Source organism: Taurulus bubalis, assembly GCF_910589615.1.
Source record: "Taurulus bubalis genome assembly, chromosome: 5".
NCBI lineage: Eukaryota > Metazoa > Chordata > Actinopteri > Perciformes > Cottidae > Taurulus > Taurulus bubalis.
This window is the reverse complement of record NC_136593.1, coordinates 4,488,976-4,508,735: the sequence shown is the minus strand read 5'-3', so window position 1 is coordinate 4,508,735 and position 19,760 is coordinate 4,488,976. Positions and strand designations below refer to the sequence as shown.

General features: G+C 40.6%; 2 protein-coding genes and 1 long non-coding RNA gene across 3 annotated transcripts; all 3 read left to right on the top strand.

Annotated features, from left to right (window-relative positions):
* On the top strand, positions 1-1,320 carry LOC306737299. Its single transcript, XR_013770996.1, has 3 exons — positions 1-98; positions 780-865; positions 1,216-1,320. It is a non-coding gene; the product is annotated as an uncharacterized lncRNA (long non-coding RNA).
* A 4,239-nt stretch (positions 1,321-5,559) lies between these two features.
* Positions 5,560-12,418, top strand: LOC306736586 (coiled-coil domain-containing protein 66-like; the record flags this gene model as incomplete). The annotated part of the gene is made up of 11 exons (XM_079218237.1): positions 5,560-5,564; positions 5,655-5,739; positions 5,848-6,006; positions 6,102-6,216; positions 6,913-6,987; positions 7,170-7,425; positions 7,773-8,007; positions 8,203-8,255; positions 10,822-11,015; positions 11,835-11,920; positions 12,317-12,418. The coding sequence occupies 11 exons, from the start codon at positions 5,560-5,562 to the stop codon at positions 12,416-12,418; spliced, it is 1,365 nt and encodes a 454-aa protein (XP_079074363.1).
* Positions 12,415-17,694, top strand: LOC306736585 (coiled-coil domain-containing protein 66-like; the record flags this gene model as incomplete). Its single annotated transcript, XM_079218236.1, has 7 exons — positions 12,415-12,425; positions 12,585-12,767; positions 13,170-13,404; positions 13,600-13,652; positions 16,202-16,398; positions 17,066-17,151; positions 17,542-17,694. 7 exons carry the CDS (start codon positions 12,415-12,417, stop codon positions 17,641-17,643), a joined length of 867 nt encoding a protein of 288 aa, XP_079074362.1. The 3' UTR covers positions 17,644-17,694.
* Between the last annotated feature and the right edge of the window lie 2,066 nt (positions 17,695-19,760).

Below are 19,760 nucleotides of genomic sequence, written 5' to 3'. Positions count from 1 at the left end.
TCTTCCTCTGGAGTTCATTCCTTATGTCCGGACTGATGAAGTCTTCAACATGGATCCACTAGAGCCTGCTGACAGTCCCCCACCACACACACACACAGGTCAGACACACACACACAGGTCAGACAGACACACACACACACACACACACACACACACACACACACACACACACACAATCACATGCACTCTCGATTTTTACTTGTAACAAAGTATTTTTCCCCATTGTGCTGCACGTTTTCTACCACTACAGATAAACACGTCTACATTCACACACGTGTACATTAATATAGTTGCATCGATGAGTTGATTAATCGATCAACAGGAAACAGGAAATGCGGCTCAATTACAGAGTGAACACAAACTATTTATGCTGCTGGAATTATTTACTCGTAGATTTGACTCATGCAATCTAATTTGATAATCCAGTAATTGTTTGTTTTTGAGCAAAATAACAAAATATTCTCTCATATCAGCTCCTCAAATGTGAAGATCTGCATCTTTTCTCCGTCATACGAGACAGTGAATAAACATCTGCAGCTTCTGGACTGTAATGTTCATGACAAAGCAAACTAAAGACAACACTGCTGGCTCGCTCCTGCTGTTTTCTTAAAAAAAACATTTAATAGATTTAGCGATTAGTTGAGAAAATAATTGATGATTAAAATATTAGTGAGTCGCAGCCACAAGTCAGAGTAACAGTAACAATAAAAGGATTACAACAAAAAGAAACAGCATGAGGTCTGACAGTAAACTCTACTTTTTCTTCTCCTCCTCCTCAGAAGCGTCTCCTCCCTCACACCGACTCCTCAACACAAAGACACACCGGCAGCAGGAGATCCTCAGAGGCCTGGCCCAGCTACGGCAGGTAACACACACACACACACACACACACACACACACACACACACACACACACATTAAGCAGAGGATAAATAAAAAATAAACCGTTTCTGGTTGCAGCTTTTCTCTGTTTTATATGATTGTCAAACAAGTGTCAATAATAGCTGTTATTACCGCTGTATTGGCTCTAAAGAAAATCGATCCTACATTTCCCAGAATTGTTGTGGAAATTGGAAGTATGGTGGATGTGAACAGACACAACTTTCAAACTCCACACCTCCAGTTTATGAGAGTTTTAGGAAAATAAGTACAAGTGTGTGTGTGTGTGTGTGTGTGTGTGTGTGTGTGTGTGTGTGTATGTGTGTTTGTTTTCAGGGTTTATTACAGAAGCAGAGGGAGCTGGAGACGGATCTGAATCCTCTACTGAAGCGCCATGACAACGAACACCGGCCGCCCACGGCAATGCAGCGCAAATGACCTCTGCTGTGTGTGTGTGTGTGTGTGTGTGTGTGTGTGTGTGTGTGTGTGTGTGTGTGTGTGTGTGTGTGTGTGCGTGTGTGTGCGTGCGTGTGTGTGGCTCCCGTTCTACCGCTCAGAGGTCAGACTCCTGACGTCTCTGCACAGTACCAGCCACCTCCTCTTCTCTCTGCTGCTCCTCCAAACATCAGGAACCGAGCGGTGAGAACAGGCAAGGAGAACATCTGTCTGCCAGCAGGAGGAGGAGGAGGAGGAGGAGGAGGAGGAGGAGGAGGAGATGACGACCCATATGAAGCGTTTGCCAGGACCGACAGGAGCAGGAGGGACATGAGGAGGCCGGAGTGGAACACACAGAGGTAGAAACACACACAAGTCTCACATTTATATGTCTGAATACAACATTCAAAAATAATCAAATTAAGTATAAATGATTTGATCTGGGCTCGTGTTTCATGATTTATAAAGTAAAGAAGCAGATATACTTTAGTTCCTTATTCAATCCTTTCAAGTTTAAAAATATGAAAAAAGTATGAAATCTCAAATCGCTCCCACAACCTTTATATTGTCTTTGAGAATTAAGAGTGCACAAAGTCACAAAACTTGTCAGTATTTAATCTGACCTCCTGTACCTGTACCCTGTTGCTCCAGCATTATTTAGTCTGACCCCCCCTGTACCTGTACCTGTACCTGTACCTGTACTTTTCCAGGCCCAGCCGTCGGTTCGTTCCAGCCTCGGAGCGTTACCCGGCTCCTCTACAGAGGAACAGACAGGAGAATCGGCAGAGGAGGCAGGCTGAGCTCCTCGCTCTGCAGGAGAGGACTTGTGTGTCCAGGACCGACCCTCCTCCTCCTCTTCATCCTCCTCTTCCTCCTCCTCCTCAGCACCAGGAGCCTCGTCTCTGCTCCAACCCCACACAGACCAGAACCAGTCCCACCAGCAGGGTAGGACCGTAGACCCTCACAATGAATTCTGACAGCTGCTTTGGTCTTAATTTGATTTAATCTAAAACTTTATCAAACTCTTCCGTCATTTTGATCCACAAGATTTTGTAACTTCCCAACGGCAAACTAACTTCCTGACCAACATTGAGTGGTTCTCTCTGTTGGACTTTTTGTTGATGACGGTTATTGTTTCAGGTGGAGAACGTTTCCAGAGGACACAACATCTTAGCAGCCATCAACACTGAAAGGTGAGCAGCTCTTCCTGTTCAACCCCGGATCCACTTTAAAAAGGGTTAGGGTTAGGGTTAGCCCTAACCCACCCTAATGTAATAAAACACCCAAAATTGACAGAAAGAGTTTCAACCTGAGAATTACTATCCTTGTTTAACAATCAATAAAAAAGACAAATTGACAATTGATATACATCGTTTAATGCAGTGGTTCTCAAACAGGGGTACGTGAAGGCACTCCAGGGGGTAGGAGATTTTTTTTCAATATATTTAAAATAAGCATTCATTAAAAAAAAAAATTAAAAATAGTTATTATAGTAGTCCATGTACTACAAACTTTGTGAACAAATGTAATGTCTGTGAGTGGGTTTGCGTGTTATGATGGTATTTCACTTTATGCATTACTATTGCAAACAGATCAACACACACACACACAAACATGAAAATACTTGTTTGCTGATCCCTGTCGTCATATTGTGCACATTCTCTAATTAAGTATATTTAAAAAGAAAAAAAGTTATTTAATAAATATTTTAAAAAATATACATATATCTATATATTTAAAATGAGCATCCATTAAAAATTGTTATTTAATAAATATTCAATAAAATGTATTTCAATGTATTTTGCCGTTTTTTTATTCAGTTGAAATTGTAAAAAAAACAATTAAAAAGAGTAACCGGATATCCGGCTTGGGCGAAAAGACTTTATTTATAAAAAGAAAAAGAAAAAACTTTAAAAATAGTTATTATAGTAGTCCATGTACTACAAACGTTGTGAAGAAATGTAAAGGCTGTGTGTGTGTGTGTGTGTGTGTGTGTGTGTGTGTGTGTGTGTGTGTGTGTGTGTGGCTCCCGTTCTACCGCTCAGAGGTCAGACTCCTGACGTCTCTGCACAGTACCAGCCACCTCCTCTTCTCTCTGCTGCTCCTCCAAACATCAGGAACCGAGCGGTGAGAACAGGCAAGGAGAACATCTGTCTGCCAGGAGGAGGAGGAGGAGGAGGAGGAGGAGATGACGACCCATATGAAGCGTTTGCCAGGACCGACAGGAGCAGGAGGGACATGAGGAGGCCGGAGTGGAACACACAGAGGTAGAAACACACACAAGTCTCACATTTATATGTCTGAATACAACATTCAAAAATAATCAAATTAAGTATAAATGATTTGATCTGGGCTCGTGTTTCATGATTTATAAAGTAAAGAAGCAGATATACTTTAGTTCCTTATTCAATCCTTTCAAGTTTAAAAATATGAAAAAAGTATGAAATCTCAAATCGCTCCCACAACCTTTATATTGTCTTTGAGAATTAAGAGCGCACAAAGTCACAAAACTTGTCAGTATTTAATCTGACCTCCTGTACCTGTACCCTGTTGCTCCAGCATTATTTACTCTGACTACCTGTACATGTACCCTGTTCCTCCAGCAGTATTTAGTCTGACCCCCCTGTACCTGTACCTGTACCTGTACCTGTACCTGTACTTTTCCAGGCCCAGCCGTCGGTTCGTTCCAGCCTCGGAGCGTTACCCGGCTCCTCTACAGAGGAACAGACAGGAGAATCGGCAGAGGAGGCAGGCTGAGCTCCTCGCTCTGCAGGAGAGGACTTGTGTGTCCAGGACCGACCCTCCTCCTCCTCTTCATCCTCCTCTTCCTCCTCCTCCTCAGCACCAGGAGCCTCGTCTCTGCTCCAACCCCACACAGACCAGAACCAGTCCCACCAGCAGGGTAGGACCGTAGACCCTCACAATGAATTCTGACAGCTGCTTTGGTCTTAATTTGATTTAATCTAAAACTTTATCAAACTCTTCCGTCATTTTGATCCACAAGATTTTGTAACTTCCCAACGGCAAACTAACTTCCTGACCAACATTGAGTGGTTCTCTCTGTTGGACTTTTTGTTGATGACGGTTATTGTTTCAGGTGGAGAACGTTTCCAGAGGACACAACATCTTAGCAGCCATCAACACTGAAAGGTGAGCAGCTCTTCCTGTTCAACCCCGGATCCACTTTAAAAAGGGTTAGGGTTAGGGTTAGCCCTAACCCACCCTAATGTAATAAAACACCCAAAATTGACAGAAAGAGTTTCAACCTGAGAATTACTATCCTTGTTTAACAATCAATAAAAAAGACAAATTGACAATTGATATACATCGTTTAATGCAGTGGTTCTCAAACAGGGGTACGTGAAGGCACTCCAGGGGGTAGGAGATTTTTTTTCAATATATTTAAAATAAGCATTCATTAAAAAAAAAAATTAAAAATAGTTATTATAGTAGTCCATGTACTACAAACTTTGTGAACAAATGTAATGTCTGTGAGTGGGTTTGCGTGTTATGATGGTATTTCACTTTATGCATTACTATTGCAAACAGATCAACACACACACACACAAACATGAAAATACTTGTTTGCTGATCCCTGTCGTCATATTGTGCACATTCTCTAATTAAGTATATTTAAAAAAAAAAAAAGTTATTTAATAAATATTTTAAAAAATATACATATATCTATATATTTAAAATGAGCATCCATTAAAAATTGTTATTTAATAAATATTCAATAAAATGTATTTCAATGTATTTTGCCGTTTTTTTATTCAGTTGAAATTGTAAAAAAAACAATTAAAAAGAGTAACCGGATATCCGGCTTGGGCGAAAAGACTTTATTTATAAAAAGAAAAAGAAAAAACTTTAAAAATAGTTATTATAGTAGTCCATGTACTACAAACGTTGTGAAGAAATGTAAAGGCTGTGTGTGTGTGTGTGGGTGAGTGTGTTATGATTAATAATTTTTCCTTATTTTCAATTTTTTTCACTTTGGTTTAAAAAAGTAATACATCCAATCAACACACACACACACACACACACACAAACATGAAAATACTTGTTTGCTGATCCCTGTCGTCATATTGTGCACATTCTCTAATAAAGTATATTTAAAAAGAAAAAAGTTTATTTAATACATATTTAAAATATATATATATATATATTTAAAATGAGCATCCATTAAAAAATCCTTTAAAAATTGTTATTTCATAAATATTCAATACAATGTATTTCAAATCGAAGATGCGGTAAGTGAGTCGGAGGTCTGGAACTGGGCTCGCTCCGAATGTATACGAGTAAATGTTTAGTGGTCTTTGTTCTCCTGTGTTTTCTTCCAGCCATCTGAGGACCATGACCGCCCTGCTGGACCCCGCCCAGATAGAAGAGAGAGACAGGAGGAGGCTCAAGCAGCTGGAGCATCAGGTATGAAGGAGGAGGAGGAGGAGGAGGAGGAGGAGGAGGAGGAGGAGGAGGAGAGGTTTTACAGTGAGGTTTTATCACTTCCTGAATATTTCACCGTATCGCCCCCAGCAAGCGGTCGAGGCCCAGGTGGAGGAGCGCCGGCTGCAGAGGAAGAGAGAGGAGGAGAGGAGGAGAGAGGAGTTGGAGGAGGAAGAGAGGAAGGTGGCGCTGGAGAGAGAGATGCTGGAGAGACAGTACAAGCTGGACAGGCTGAGGGAGAGGCAGAAGGTCAGGACACAAACAGTACACAAGTCTTTTACCCACAGCGAAATGATTACTGATCATTTTGCTGCTCCGTGTTTGACCTCTGTGTGTGTTTGCAGTCGAGCAACCAGGCGGAGCCGCCGAAGACGGTCCACGACGACCACGACGACCACGACGACCACGACGACCACGACGACCACGGCGGGAGATGGCAGGAGACGCAGGAGACCAGCGGTGAGCGGAGCTTCTGCAGTACGTGTGCGACAAAAATCTGACCCGAAAAACATGTTCTCAGGGTGGGAAAGCTGTCAATCAAACTATGCAGTGGTGGAATTAAAAGTGAAAATACAACAATGTAAAAATATTCCACAAGTAAATTTACACAATTCTTCAGTGTAGTACAGTATTATCAGAATGTCTTGACAGTATTTAAATTAAAAGTACTTATTAAGTCGTGTGTGACTGATATATTATTATATGGCATCGTTCATTTAGTAAATGATGGACCATTTAGAGTCAAATAGACCATAAAGCAGGGGATGCTTTAGGGCGGGGCTACTGTGATTGACAGGTCTGTGCTGCCACCAGAGACGTATCAACGTCACTCCTCCGCATTCCAAATATGATCAAATCCATTCATTGGCTACGAAAAAGAAAGAAAAAAGATGGCGTCCACTTCTTATACACAGTGCAGTCTGTGGTTTAAACCTTAGCAAAGTGTTGTATTTTATAAATAAATCAAATTGTGTGCAAAAAATAATGACATAAGGTAATTAGTTACTATTGCTGCCAAATTAATGTGGTGGAGTATGAACATAAACTCAAGTACATTACTCAAATAAATGTACTTTCCACCACTGGACCTCTTATTGCTGACTAAACAACAAGGTGTGAAAGAAAGCTTAAAATTATCTTTCTGTTTGTGTGCAGTTACCAGGAAGAGCGAGTGTTTGGAGGAGGACGTCAACAGTTCATCCTCCTGGAACAAAGACACCACTGTACTAGGTAACTTAATTATTACTACTACTGGTAATACTGGTACTGCCAATACTAGTACTACCATGGGAAACGGTACTATCCACACTAAGCCATCCGCTCGAGTGTCTCCAGGTTGTTCTTGTAAAGATGTCCCATTGTGTGTGTGTGTGTGTGTGTGTGTGTGTGTGTGTGTGTGTGTGTGTGTGTAGCTCCCGTTCTACCGCTCAGAGGTCAGACTCCTGACGTCTCTGCACAGTACCAGCCACCTCCTCTTCTCTCTGCTGCTCCTCCAAACATCAGGAACCGAGCGGTGAGAACAGGCAAGGAGAACATCTGTCTGCCAGCAGGAGGAGGAGGAGGAGGAGGAGGAGGAGGAGGAGGAAGAGATGACGACCCATATGAAGCGTTTGCCAGGACCGACAGGAGCAGGAGGGACATGAGGAGGCCGGAGTGGAACACACAGAGGTAGAAACACACACAAGTCTCACATTTATATGTCTGAATACAACATTCAAAAATAATCAAATTAAGTATAAATGATTTGATCTGGGCTCGTGTTTCATGATATATAAAGTAAAGAAGCAGATATACTTTAGTTCCTTATTCAATCCTTTCAAGTTTAAAAATATGAAAAAAGTATGAAATCTCAAATCGCTCCCACAACCTTTATATTGTCTATATTGGTCTATATAGCGCACAAAGTCACAAAACTTGTCAGTATTTAATCTGACCTCCTGTACCTGTACCCTGTTGCTCCAGCATTATTTAGTCTGACCCCCCCTGTACCTGTACCTGTACCTGTACTTTTCCAGGCCCAGCCGTCGGTTCGTTCCAGCCTCGGAGCGTTACCCGGCTCCTCTACAGAGGAACAGACAGGAGAATCGGCAGAGGAGGCAGGCTGAGCTCCTCGCTCTGCAGGAGAGGACTTGTGTGTCCAGGACCGACCCTCCTCCTCCTCTTCATCCTCCTCTTCCTCCTCCTCCTCAGCACCAGGAGCCTCGTCTCTGCTCCAACCCCACACAGACCAGAACCAGTCCCACCAGCAGGGTAGGACCGTAGACCCTCACAATGAATTCTGACAGCTGCTTTGGTCTTAATTTGATTTAATCTAAAACTTTATCAAACTCTTCCGTCATTTTGATCCACAAGATTTTGTAACTTCCCAACGGCAAACTAACTTCCTGACCAACATTGAGTGGTTCTCTCTGTTGGAATTTTTGTTGATGACGGTTATTGTTTCAGGTGGAGAACGTTTCCAGAGGACACAACATCTTAGCAGCCATCAACACTGAAAGGTGAGCAGCTCTTCCTGTTCAACCCCGGATCCACTTTAAAAAGGGTTAGGGTTAGGGTTAGCCCTAACCCACCCTAATGTAATAAAACACCCAAAATTGACAGAAAGAGTTTCAACCTGAGAATTACTATCCTTGTTTAACAATCAATAAAAAAGACAAATTGACAATTGATATACATCGTTTAATGCAGTGGTTCTCAAACAGGGGTACGTGAAGGCACTCCAGGGGGTAGGAGATTTTTTTCAATATATTTAAAATGAGCATTCATTAAAAAAAAAATTTAAAAAATAGTTATTATAGTAGTCCATGTACTACAAACTTTGTGAACAAATGTAATGTCTGTGAGTGGGTTTGCGTGTTATGATGGTATTTCACTTTATGCATTACTATTGCAAACAGATCAACACACACACACACAAACATGAAAATACTTGTTTGCTGATCCCTGTCGTCATATTGTGCACATTCTCTAATTAAGTATATTTAAAAAGAAAAAAAGTTATTTAATAAATATTTTAAAAAATATACATATATCTATATATTTAAAATGAGCATCCATTAAAAATTGTTATTTAATAAATATTCAATAAAATGTATTTCAATGTATTTTGCCGTTTTTTTATTCAGTTGAAATTGTAAAAAAAACAATTAAAAAGAGTTACCGGATATCCGGCTTGGGCGAAAAGACTTTATTTATAAAAAGAAAAAGAAAAAACTTTAAAAATAGTTATTATAGTAGTCCATGTACTACAAACGTTGTGAAGAAATGTAAAGGCTGTGTGTGTGTGTGTGGGTGAGTGTGTTATGATTAATAATTTTTCCTTATTTTCAATTTTTTTCACTTTGGTTTGAAAAAGTAATACATCCAATCAACACACACACACACACACACACACACACCACACACACACACACACACACACACACACACACACACACACACACACAAACATGAAAATACTTGTTTGCTGATCCCTGTCGTCATATTGTGCACATTCTCTAATAAAGTATATTTAAAAAGAAAAAAGTTTATTTAATACATATTTAAAATGAGCATCCATTAAAAAATCCTTTAAAAATTGTTATTTCATAAATATTCAATACAATGTATTTCAATGTATTTTGCCGTTTTTTATTCACAGTTGAAATTGTAATAACATTTAAAAAAAAAAAACGAGTAACCGGATATCCGGCTTGGGCGAAAAGACTTTATAAAAAAAAATTAAAAGCTTTTTAACGGGGTATATATGCTGTATTCTATGCAGTACTGCATATATGTGACATTTTTGAATTTTTCCTATTCTAATACCTGTTGCATTGTATTTGGCTTGTGGGAGGAAACTTTTAACCCACACTGCACGAGGAGATCAATGCTAACTCACACATACATTCGGGGGGGGCGGGTCTAACTCCCTAACCGAGCTCGTCCCGCTGCTCACCAGCAGCGCCTCGTGGTGGTGAGCACCGGGACTCAGGTGCTCTCAAGGGGACTCGTCCAGTTAGTCCAGCTTGGAGCCGGAGTCGAACCCATAGACCGAATGTATGCCAGGCCTAGTGTTCAGCCACTAAGCCACCGTGCAGCCCGATCATATAGAACGTGGAACTATATTTATCTTTGCCAATTTTGAAAAACAACTATTGCGCAACCAGCACGTCATTCTCATGTCACGTGACCAAGCCGTCCGGAGAAGCCCGGCTAACTCCGGCGTTAGCACCTGTTAGCGTCCGTTTTCAGCGAATTTAAATGGTGTTAAACTAAACGTTAACTTCTTACCTTTCAAGCTAATATCGACTTAATTATTAGAGTTAGCTTAGCCTTTTACTAGAGCCGGTAAAAGGACGTTAACGCCGGTAAATTAGCCGTGCGCTGCTCTTGACTAGCTTCTATCCCCGTAGTAAACACTGTCTGTGGATATTAACTTTCAGCAGAGTCACTAAAGTGACCATCAATGCTGTCAACACACCCGGGACCGTAGATCTGTCCTTCACAATAAGATATCACGCTTCAACAAATCCAAACTATGCAATAAAAGCTCCATAATTTCCATTATATATATATATATATATATATATATATATATATATATATATATATATATATATATATATATATATATATATATATATATATATATATATATATATGTATATATATATATATATACATATATATATATATATATATATATATGTATATATATATACATACATACATATATTCCTTGTATTTCAGACTCATGGGTCCATATAGCAACAACAACATATACAATACGAGAACCACTGGTTTAATGCATAATAAACTACAACTTTTTCACAATAAAATCAAGCGTCCTTCTTGAGCCGCGCTTTAGTGACGTGAGGTCGGCCTTCACAACAGTTTAAAAACAAGCCACTGAAAATAAGTGTGTGCCGCGGACCTCAAATGTTTAAAATTATGAAGAACTAAAAACACTTTTTAACGTTTAAATAAAAAAAATTAAAAAAAGCCTGTCAGCTCCACTGATGGTGAAGGGAATCTTCGTTTAGATAACTCCTCTGTGTTGATGTCTGGCGTTGTCTCCTCCAGGGGGCGCTCTCCTCCGGACCCCACTGGCAGACAGAGAGCTCAGAGTCAGCAGGCACCTTCCTCCTCCTCCGCCCCTCCTCCTCCTCCTGCTCCTCCTCTTCCTCTGGAGTTCATTCCTTATGTCCGGACTGATGAAGTCTTCAACATGGATCCACTAGAGCCTGCTGACAGTCCCCCACCACACACACACACAGGTCAGACAGACACACACACACACACACACACACACACACACACACACACACACACAATCACATGCACTCTCGATTTTTACTTGTAACAAAGTATTTTTCCCCATTGTGCTGCACGTTTTCTACCACTACACACACACAGGTCAGACAGACAGACAGACAGACAGACAGACAGACAGACACACACACACACACACACACACACACACACACACACAATCACATGTACTCTCGATTTTTACTTGTAACAAAGTATTTTTCCCCATTGTGCTGCACGTTTTCTACCACTACAGATAAACACGTCTACATTCACACACGTGTACATTAATATAGTTGCATCGATGAGTTGATTAATCGATCAACAGGAAACAGGAAATGCGGCTCAATTACAGAGTGAACACAAACTATTTATGCTGCTGGAATTCTTTACTCGTAGATTTGACTCATGCAATCTAGTTTGATAATCCAGTAATTGTTTGTTTTTGAGCAAAATAACAAAATATTCTCTCATATCAGCTCCTCAAATGTGAAGATCTGCATCTTTTCTCCGTCATACGAGACAGTGAATAAACATCTGCAGCTTCTGGACTGTAATGTTCATGACAAAGCAAACTAAAGACAGCAGTGCTGGCTCGCTCCTGCTGTTTTCTTAAAAAAAACATTTAATAGATTTAGCGATTAGTTGAGAAAATAATTGATGATTAAAATATTAGTGAGTCGCAGCCACAAGTCAGAGTAACAGTAACAATAAAAGGATTACAACAAAAAGAAACAGCATGAGGTCTGACAGTAAACTCTACTTTTTCTTCTCCTCCTCCTCAGAAGCGTCTCCTCCCTCACACCGACTCCTCAACACAAAGACACACCGGCAGCAGGAGATCCTCAGAGGCCTGGCCCAGCTACGGCAGGTAACACACACACACACACACACACACTCACACACACACACACACACACACACACACACACACACACACACACACACTCATTAAGCAGAGGATAAATAAAAAATAAACCGTTTCTGGTTGCAGCTTTTCTCTGTTTTATATGATTGTCAAACAAGTGTCAATAATAGCTGTTATTACCGCTGTATTGGCTCTAAAGAAAATCGATCCTACATTTCCCAGAATTGTTGTGGAAATTGGAAGTATGGTGGATGTGAACAGACACAACTTTCAAACTCCACACCTCCAGTTTATGAGAGTTTTAGGAAAATAAGTACAAGTGTGTGTGTGTGTGTGTGTGTGTGTGTGTGTGTGTGTGTGTGTGTGTGTGTGTGTGTGTGTGTGTGTGTGTGTTTTCAGGGTTTATTACAGAAGCAGAGGGAGCTGGAGACGGATCTGAATCCTCTACTGAAGCGCCATGACAACGAACACCGGCCGCCCACGGCAATGCAGCGCAAATGACCTCTGCGTGTGTGTGTGTGTGTGTGTGTGTGTGTGTGTGTGTGTGTGTGTGTGTGTGTGTGTGTGTGTGTGTAGCTCCCGTTCTACCGCTCAGAGGTCAGACTCCTGACGTCTCTGCACAGTACCAGCCACCTCCTCTTCTCTCTGCTGCTCCTCCAAACATCAGGAACCGAGCGGTGAGAACAGGCAAGGAGAACATCTGTCTGCGAGGAGGAGGAGGAGGAGGAGGAGGAGGAGGAGGAGGAGGAGGAGGAGGAGGAGGAGGAGGAGACGACGACCCATATGAAGCGTTTGCCAGGACCGACAGGAGCAGGAGGGACATGAGGAGGCCGGAGTGGAACACACAGAGGTAGAAACACACACAAGTCTCACATTTATATGTCTGAATACAACATTCAAAAATAATCAAATTAAGTATAAATGATTTGATCTGGGCTCGTGTTTCATGATATATAAAGTAAAGAAGCAGATATACTTTAGTTCCTTATTCAATCCTTTCAAGTTTAAAAATATGAAAAAAGTATGAAATCTCAAATCGCTCCCACAACCTTTATATTGTCTATATTGGTCTATATAGCGCACAAAGTCACAAAACTTGTCAGTATTTAATCTGACCTCCTGTACCTGTACCCTGTTGCTCCAGCAGTATTTACTCTGACTACCTGTACATGTACCCTGTTCCTCCAGCAGTATTTAGTCTGACCCCCCTGTACCTGTACCTGTACCTGTACCTGTACCTGTACTTTTCCAGGCCCAGCCGTCGGTTCGTTCCAGCCTCGGAGCGTTACCCGGCTCCTCTACAGAGGAACAGACAGGAGAATCGGCAGAGGAGGCAGGCTGAGCTCCTCGCTCTGCAGGAGAGGACTTGTGTGTCCAGGACCGACCCTCCTCCTCCTCTTCATCCTCCTCTTCCTCCTCCTCCTCAGCACCAGGAGCCTCGTCTCTGCTCCAACCCCACACAGACCAGAACCAGTCCCACCAGCAGGGTAGGACCGTAGACCCTCACAATGAATTCTGACAGCTGCTTTGGTCTTAATTTGATTTAATCTAAAACTTTATCAAACTCTTCCGTCATTTTGATCCACAAGATTTTGTAACTTCCCAACGGCAAACTAACTTCCTGACCAACATTGAGTGGTTCTCTCTGTTGGACTTTTTGTTGATGACGGTTATTGTTTCAGGTGGAGAACGTTTCCAGAGGACACAACATCTTAGCAGCCATCAACACTGAAAGGTGAGCAGCTCTTCCTGTTCAACCCCGGATCCACTTTAAAAAGGGTTAGGGTTAGGGTTAGCCCTAACCCTAACCCTAATGTAATAAAACACCCAAAATTGACAGAAAGAGTTTCAACCTGAGAATTACTATCCTTGTTTAACAATCAATAAAAAAGACAAATTGACAATTGATATACATCGTTTAATGCAGTGGTTCTCAAACAGGGGTACGTGAAGGCACTCCAGGGGGTAGGAGATTTTTTTCAATATATTTAAAATAAGCATTCATTAAAAAAAAAATTTAAAAATAGTTATTATAGTAGTCCATGTACTACAAACTTTGTGAACAAATGTAATGTCTGTGAGTGGGTTTGCGTGTTATGATGGTATTTCACTTTATGCATTACTATTGCAAACAGATCAACACACACACACACAAACATGAAAATACTTGTTTGCTGATCCCTGTCGTCATATTGTGCACATTCTCTAATTAAGTATATTTAAAAAGAAAAAAAGTTATTTAATAAATATTTTAAAAAATACACATATATCTATATATTTAAAATGAGCATCCATTAAAAATTGTTATTTAATAAATATTCAATAAAATGTATTTCAATGTATTTTGCCGTTTTTTTATTCAGTTGAAATTGTAAAAAAAACAATTAAAAAGAGTAACCGGATATCCGGCTTGGGCGAAAAGACTTTATTTATAAAAAGAAAAAGAAAAAACTTTAAAAATAGTTATTATAGTAGTCCATGTACTACAAACGTTGTGAAGAAATGTATGTGTGTGTGTGTGTGTGTGTGTGTGTGTGTGTGTGTGTGTGTGTGTGTGTGTGTGTGTGTGTGTGTGAGTGTGTTATGATTAATAATTTTTCCTTATTTTCAATTTTTTTCACTTTGGTTTGAAAAAGTAATACATCCAATCAACACACACACACACACACACACACACACACACACACACACACACACACACACACACAAACATGAAAATACTTGTTTGGTGATCCCTGTCGTCATATTGTGCACATTCTCTAATAAAGTATATTTAAAAAGAAAAAAGTTTATTTAATACATATTTAAAATATATATATATATATTTAAAATGAGCATCCATTAAAAAATCCTTTAAAAATTGTTATTTCATAAATATTCAATACAATGTATTTCAATGTATTTTGCCGTTTTTTATTCACAGTTGAAATTGTAATAACATTTAAAAAAAAAAACGAGTAACCAGATATCCGGCTTGGGCGAAAAGACTTTATAAAAAAAAATTAAAAGCTTTTTAACGGGGTATATATGCTGTATTCTATGCAGTACTGCATATATGTGACATTTTTGAATTTTTCCTATTCTAATACCTGTTGCATTGTATTTGGCTTGTGGGAGGAAACTTTTAACCCACACTGCACGAGGAGATCAATGCTAACTCACACATACATTCGGGGGGGCGGGTCTAACTCCCTAACCGAGCTCGTCCCGCTGCTCACCAGCAGCGCCTCGTGGTGGTGAGCGCCGGGACTCAGGTGCTCTCAAGGGGACTCGTCCAGTTAGTCCAGCTTGGAGCCGGAGTCGAACCCATAGACCGAATGTATGCCAGGCCTAGTGTTCAGCCACTAAGCCACCGTGCAGCCCGATCATATAGAACGTGGAACTATATTTATCTTTGCCAATTTTGAAAAACAACTATTGCGCAACTATTGCGCAACCTGCACGTCATTCTCATGTCACGTGACCAAGCCGTCCGGAGAAGCCCGGCTAACTCCGGCGTTAGCACCTGTTAGCGTCCGTTTTCAGCGAATTTAAATGGTGTTAAACTAAACGTTAACTTCTTACCTTTCAAGCTAATATCGACTTAATTATTAGAGTTAGCTTAGCCTTTTACTAGAGCCGGTAAAAGGACGTTAACGCCGGTAAATTAGCCGTGCGCTGCTCTTGACTAGCTTCTATCCCCGTAGTAAACACTGTCTGTGGATATTAACTTTCAGCAGAGTCACTAAAGTGACCATCAATGCTGTCAACACACCCGGGACCGTAGATCTGGCCTTCACAATAAGATATCACGCTTCAACAAATCCAAACTATGCAATAAAAGCTCCATAATTTCCATTATATATATATATATATATATATATATATATATATATATATATATATACATATATACATATATATATATATATATATATATATATATATATATATATATTCCTTGTATTTCAGATTCATGGGTCCATATAGCAACAACAACATATACAATACGAGAACCACTGGTTTAATGCATAATAAACTACAACTTTTTCACAATAAAATCAAGCGTCCTTCTTGAGCCGCGCTTTAGTGACGTGAGGTCGGCCTTCACAACAGTTTAAAAACAAGCCACTGAAAATAAGTGTGTGCCGCGGACCTCAAATGTTTAAAATTATGAAGAACTAAAAACACTTTTTAACGTTTAAATAAAAAAAATTAAAAAAAGCCTGTCAGCTCCACTGATGGTGAAGGGAATCTTCGTTTAGATAACTCCTCTGTGTTGATGTCTGGCGTTGTCTCCTCCAGGGGGCGCTCTCCTCCGGACCCCACTGGCAGACAGAGAGCTCAGAGTCAGCAGGCACCTTCCTCCTCCTCCGCCCCTCCTCCTCCTCCTCCTCCTCCTCCTCTTCCTCTGGAGTTCATTCCTTATGTCCGGACTGATGAAGTCTTCAACATGGATCCACTAGAGCCTGCTGACAGTCCCCCACCACACACACACACAGGTCAGACACACACACACACACACACACACACACACACACACACACACACACACACACACACAATCACATGTACTCTCGATTTTTACTTGTAACAAAGTATTTTTCCCCATTGTGCTGCACGTTTTCTACCACTACAGATAAACACGTCTACATTCACACACGTGTACATTAATATAGTTGCATCGATGAGTTGATTAATCGATCAACAGAAAACAGGAAATGCGGCTCAATTACAGAGTGAACACAAACTATTTATGCTGCTGGAATTCTTTACTCGTAGATTTGACTCATGCAATCTAGTTTGATAATCCAGTAATTGTTTGTTTTTGAGCAAAATAACAAAATATTCTCTCATATCAGCTCCTCAAATGTGAAGATCTGCATCTTTTCTCCGTCATACGAGACAGTGAATAAAACATCTGCAGCTTCTGGACTGTAATGTTCATGACAAAGCAAACTAAAGACAGCAGTGCTGGCTCGCTCCTGCTGTTTTCTTAAAAAAAACATTTAATAGATTTAGCGATTAGTTGAGAAAATAATTGATGATTAAAATATTAGTGAGTCGCAGCCACAAGTCAGAGTAACAGTAACAATAAAAGGATTACAACAAAAAGAAACAGCATGAGGTCTGACAGTAAACTCTACTTTTTCTTCTCCTCCTCCTCAGAAGCGTCTCCTCCCTCACACCGACTCCTCAACACAAAGACACACCGGCAGCAGGAGATCCTCAGAGGCCTGGCCCAGCTACGGCAGGTAACACACACACACACACACACACACACACACACACACACACACACACACACACACACACACACACACACACACACATTAAGCAGAGGATAAATAAAAAATAAACCGTTTCTGGTTGCAGCTTTTCTCTGTTTTACATGATTGTCAAACAAGTGTCAATAATAGCTGTTATTACCGCTGTATTGGCTCTAAAGAAAATCGATCCTACATTTCCCAGAATTGTTGTGGAAATTGGAAGTATGGTGGATGTGAACAGACACAACTTTCAAACTCCACACCTCCAGTTTATGAGAGTTTTAGGAAAATAAGTACAAGTGTGTGTGTGTGTGTGTGTGTGTGTGTGTGTGTGTGTGTGTGTGTGTGTGTGTGTGTATGTGTGTTTGTTTTCAGGGTTTATTACAGAAGCAGAGGGAGCTGGAGACGGATCTGAATCCTCTACTGAAGCGCCATGACAACGAACACCGGCCGCCCACGGCAATGCAGCGCAAATGACCTCTGCTGTGTGTGTGTGTGTGTGTGTGTGTGTGTGTGTGTGTGTGTGTGTGTGTGTGTGTGTGTGTGTGTGTGTGTGTGCGTGTGTGTGCGTGCGTGTGTGTGGCTCCCGTTCTACCGCTCAGAGGTCAGACTCCTGACGTCTCTGCACAGTACCAGCCACCTCCTCTTCTCTCTGCTGCTCCTCCAAACATCAGGAACCGAGCGGTGAGAACAGGCAAGGAGAACATCTGTCTGCCAGCAGGAGGAGGAGGAGGAGGAGGAGGAGGAGGAGGAGGAGGAGGAGGAGGAGCAGGAGGAGGAGGAGGAGATGACGACCCATATGAAGCGTTTGCCAGGACCGACAGGAGCAGGAGGGACATGAGGAGCCGGAGTGGAACACACAGAGGTAGAAACACACACAAGTCTCACATTTATATGTCTGAATACAACATTCAAAAATAATCAAATTAAGTATAAATGATTTGATCTGGGCTCGTGTTTCATGATTTATAAAGTAAAGAAGCAGATATACTTTAGTTCCTTATTCAATCCTTTCAAGTTTAAAAATATGAAAAAAGTATGAAATCTCAAATCGCTCCCACAACCTTTATATTGTCTATATTGGTCTATATAGCGCACAAAGTCACAAAACTTGTCAGTATTTAATCTGACCTCCTGTACCTGTACCCTGTTGCTCCAGCAGTATTTACTCTGACTACCTGTACATGTACCCTGTTCCTCCAGCAGTATTTAGTCTGACCCCCCTGTACCTGTACCTGTACCTGTACTTTTCCAGGCCCAGCCGTCGGTTCGTTCCAGCCTCGGAGCGTTACCCGGCTCCTCTACAGAGGAACAGACAGGAGAATCGGCAGAGGAGGCAGGCTGAGCTCCTCGCTCTGCAGGAGAGGACTTGTGTGTCCAGGACCGACCCTCCTCCTCCTCTTCATCCTCCTCTTCCTCCTCCTCCTCAGCACCAGGAGCCTCGTCTCTGCTCCAACCCCACACAGACCAGAACCAGTCCCACCAGCAGGGTAGGACCGTAGACCCTCACAATGAATTCTGACAGCTGCTTTGGTCTTAATTTGATTTAATCTAAAACTTTATCAAACTCTTCCGTCATTTTGAGCCACAAGATTTTGTAACTTCCCAACGGCAAACTAACTTCCTGACCAACATTGAATGGTTCTCTCTGTTGGACTTTTTGTTGATGACGGTTATTGTTTCAGGTGGAGAACGTTTCCAGAGGACACAACATCTTAGCAGCCATCAACACTGAAAGGTGAGCAGCTCTTCCTGTTCAACCCCGGATCCACTTTAAAAAGGGTTAGGGTTAGGGTTAGCCCTAACCCACCCTAATGTAATAAAACACCCAAAATTGACAGAAAGAGTTTCAACCTGAGAATTACTATCCTTGTTTAACAATCAATAAAAAAGACAAATTGACAATTCATATACATCGTTTAATGCAGTGGTTCTCAAACAGGGGTACGTGAAGGCACTCCAGTGGGTAGGAGATTTTTTTTCAATATATTTAAAATAAGCATTCATTAAAAAAAAAATTTAAAAATAGTTATTATAGTAGTCCATGTACTACAAACTTTGTGAACAAATGTAATGTCTGTGAGTGGGTTTGCGTGTTATGATGGTATTTCACTTTATGCATTACTATTGCAAACAGATCAACACACACACACAAACATGAAAATACTTGTTTGCTGATCCCTGTCGTCATATTGTGCACATTCTCTAATTAAGTATATTTAAAAAGAAAAAAAGTTATTTAAAAAATATTTTAAAAAATATACATATATCTATATATTTAAAATGAGCATCCATTAAAAATTGTTATTTAATAAATATTCATTAAAATGTATTTTGCCGTTTTTTTTATTCAGTTGAAATTGTAAAAAAAACAATTAAAAAGAGTAACCGGATATCCGGCTTGGGCGAAAAGACTTTATTTATAAAAAGAAAAAGAAAAAACTTTAAAAATAGTTATTATAGTAGTCCATGTACTACAAACGTTGTGAAGAAATGTAAAGGCTGTGTGTGTGTTTGTGTGTGTGTGTGTGTGTGGGTGAGTGTGTTATGATTAATAATTTTTCCTTATTTTTAATTTTTTTCACTTTGGTTTG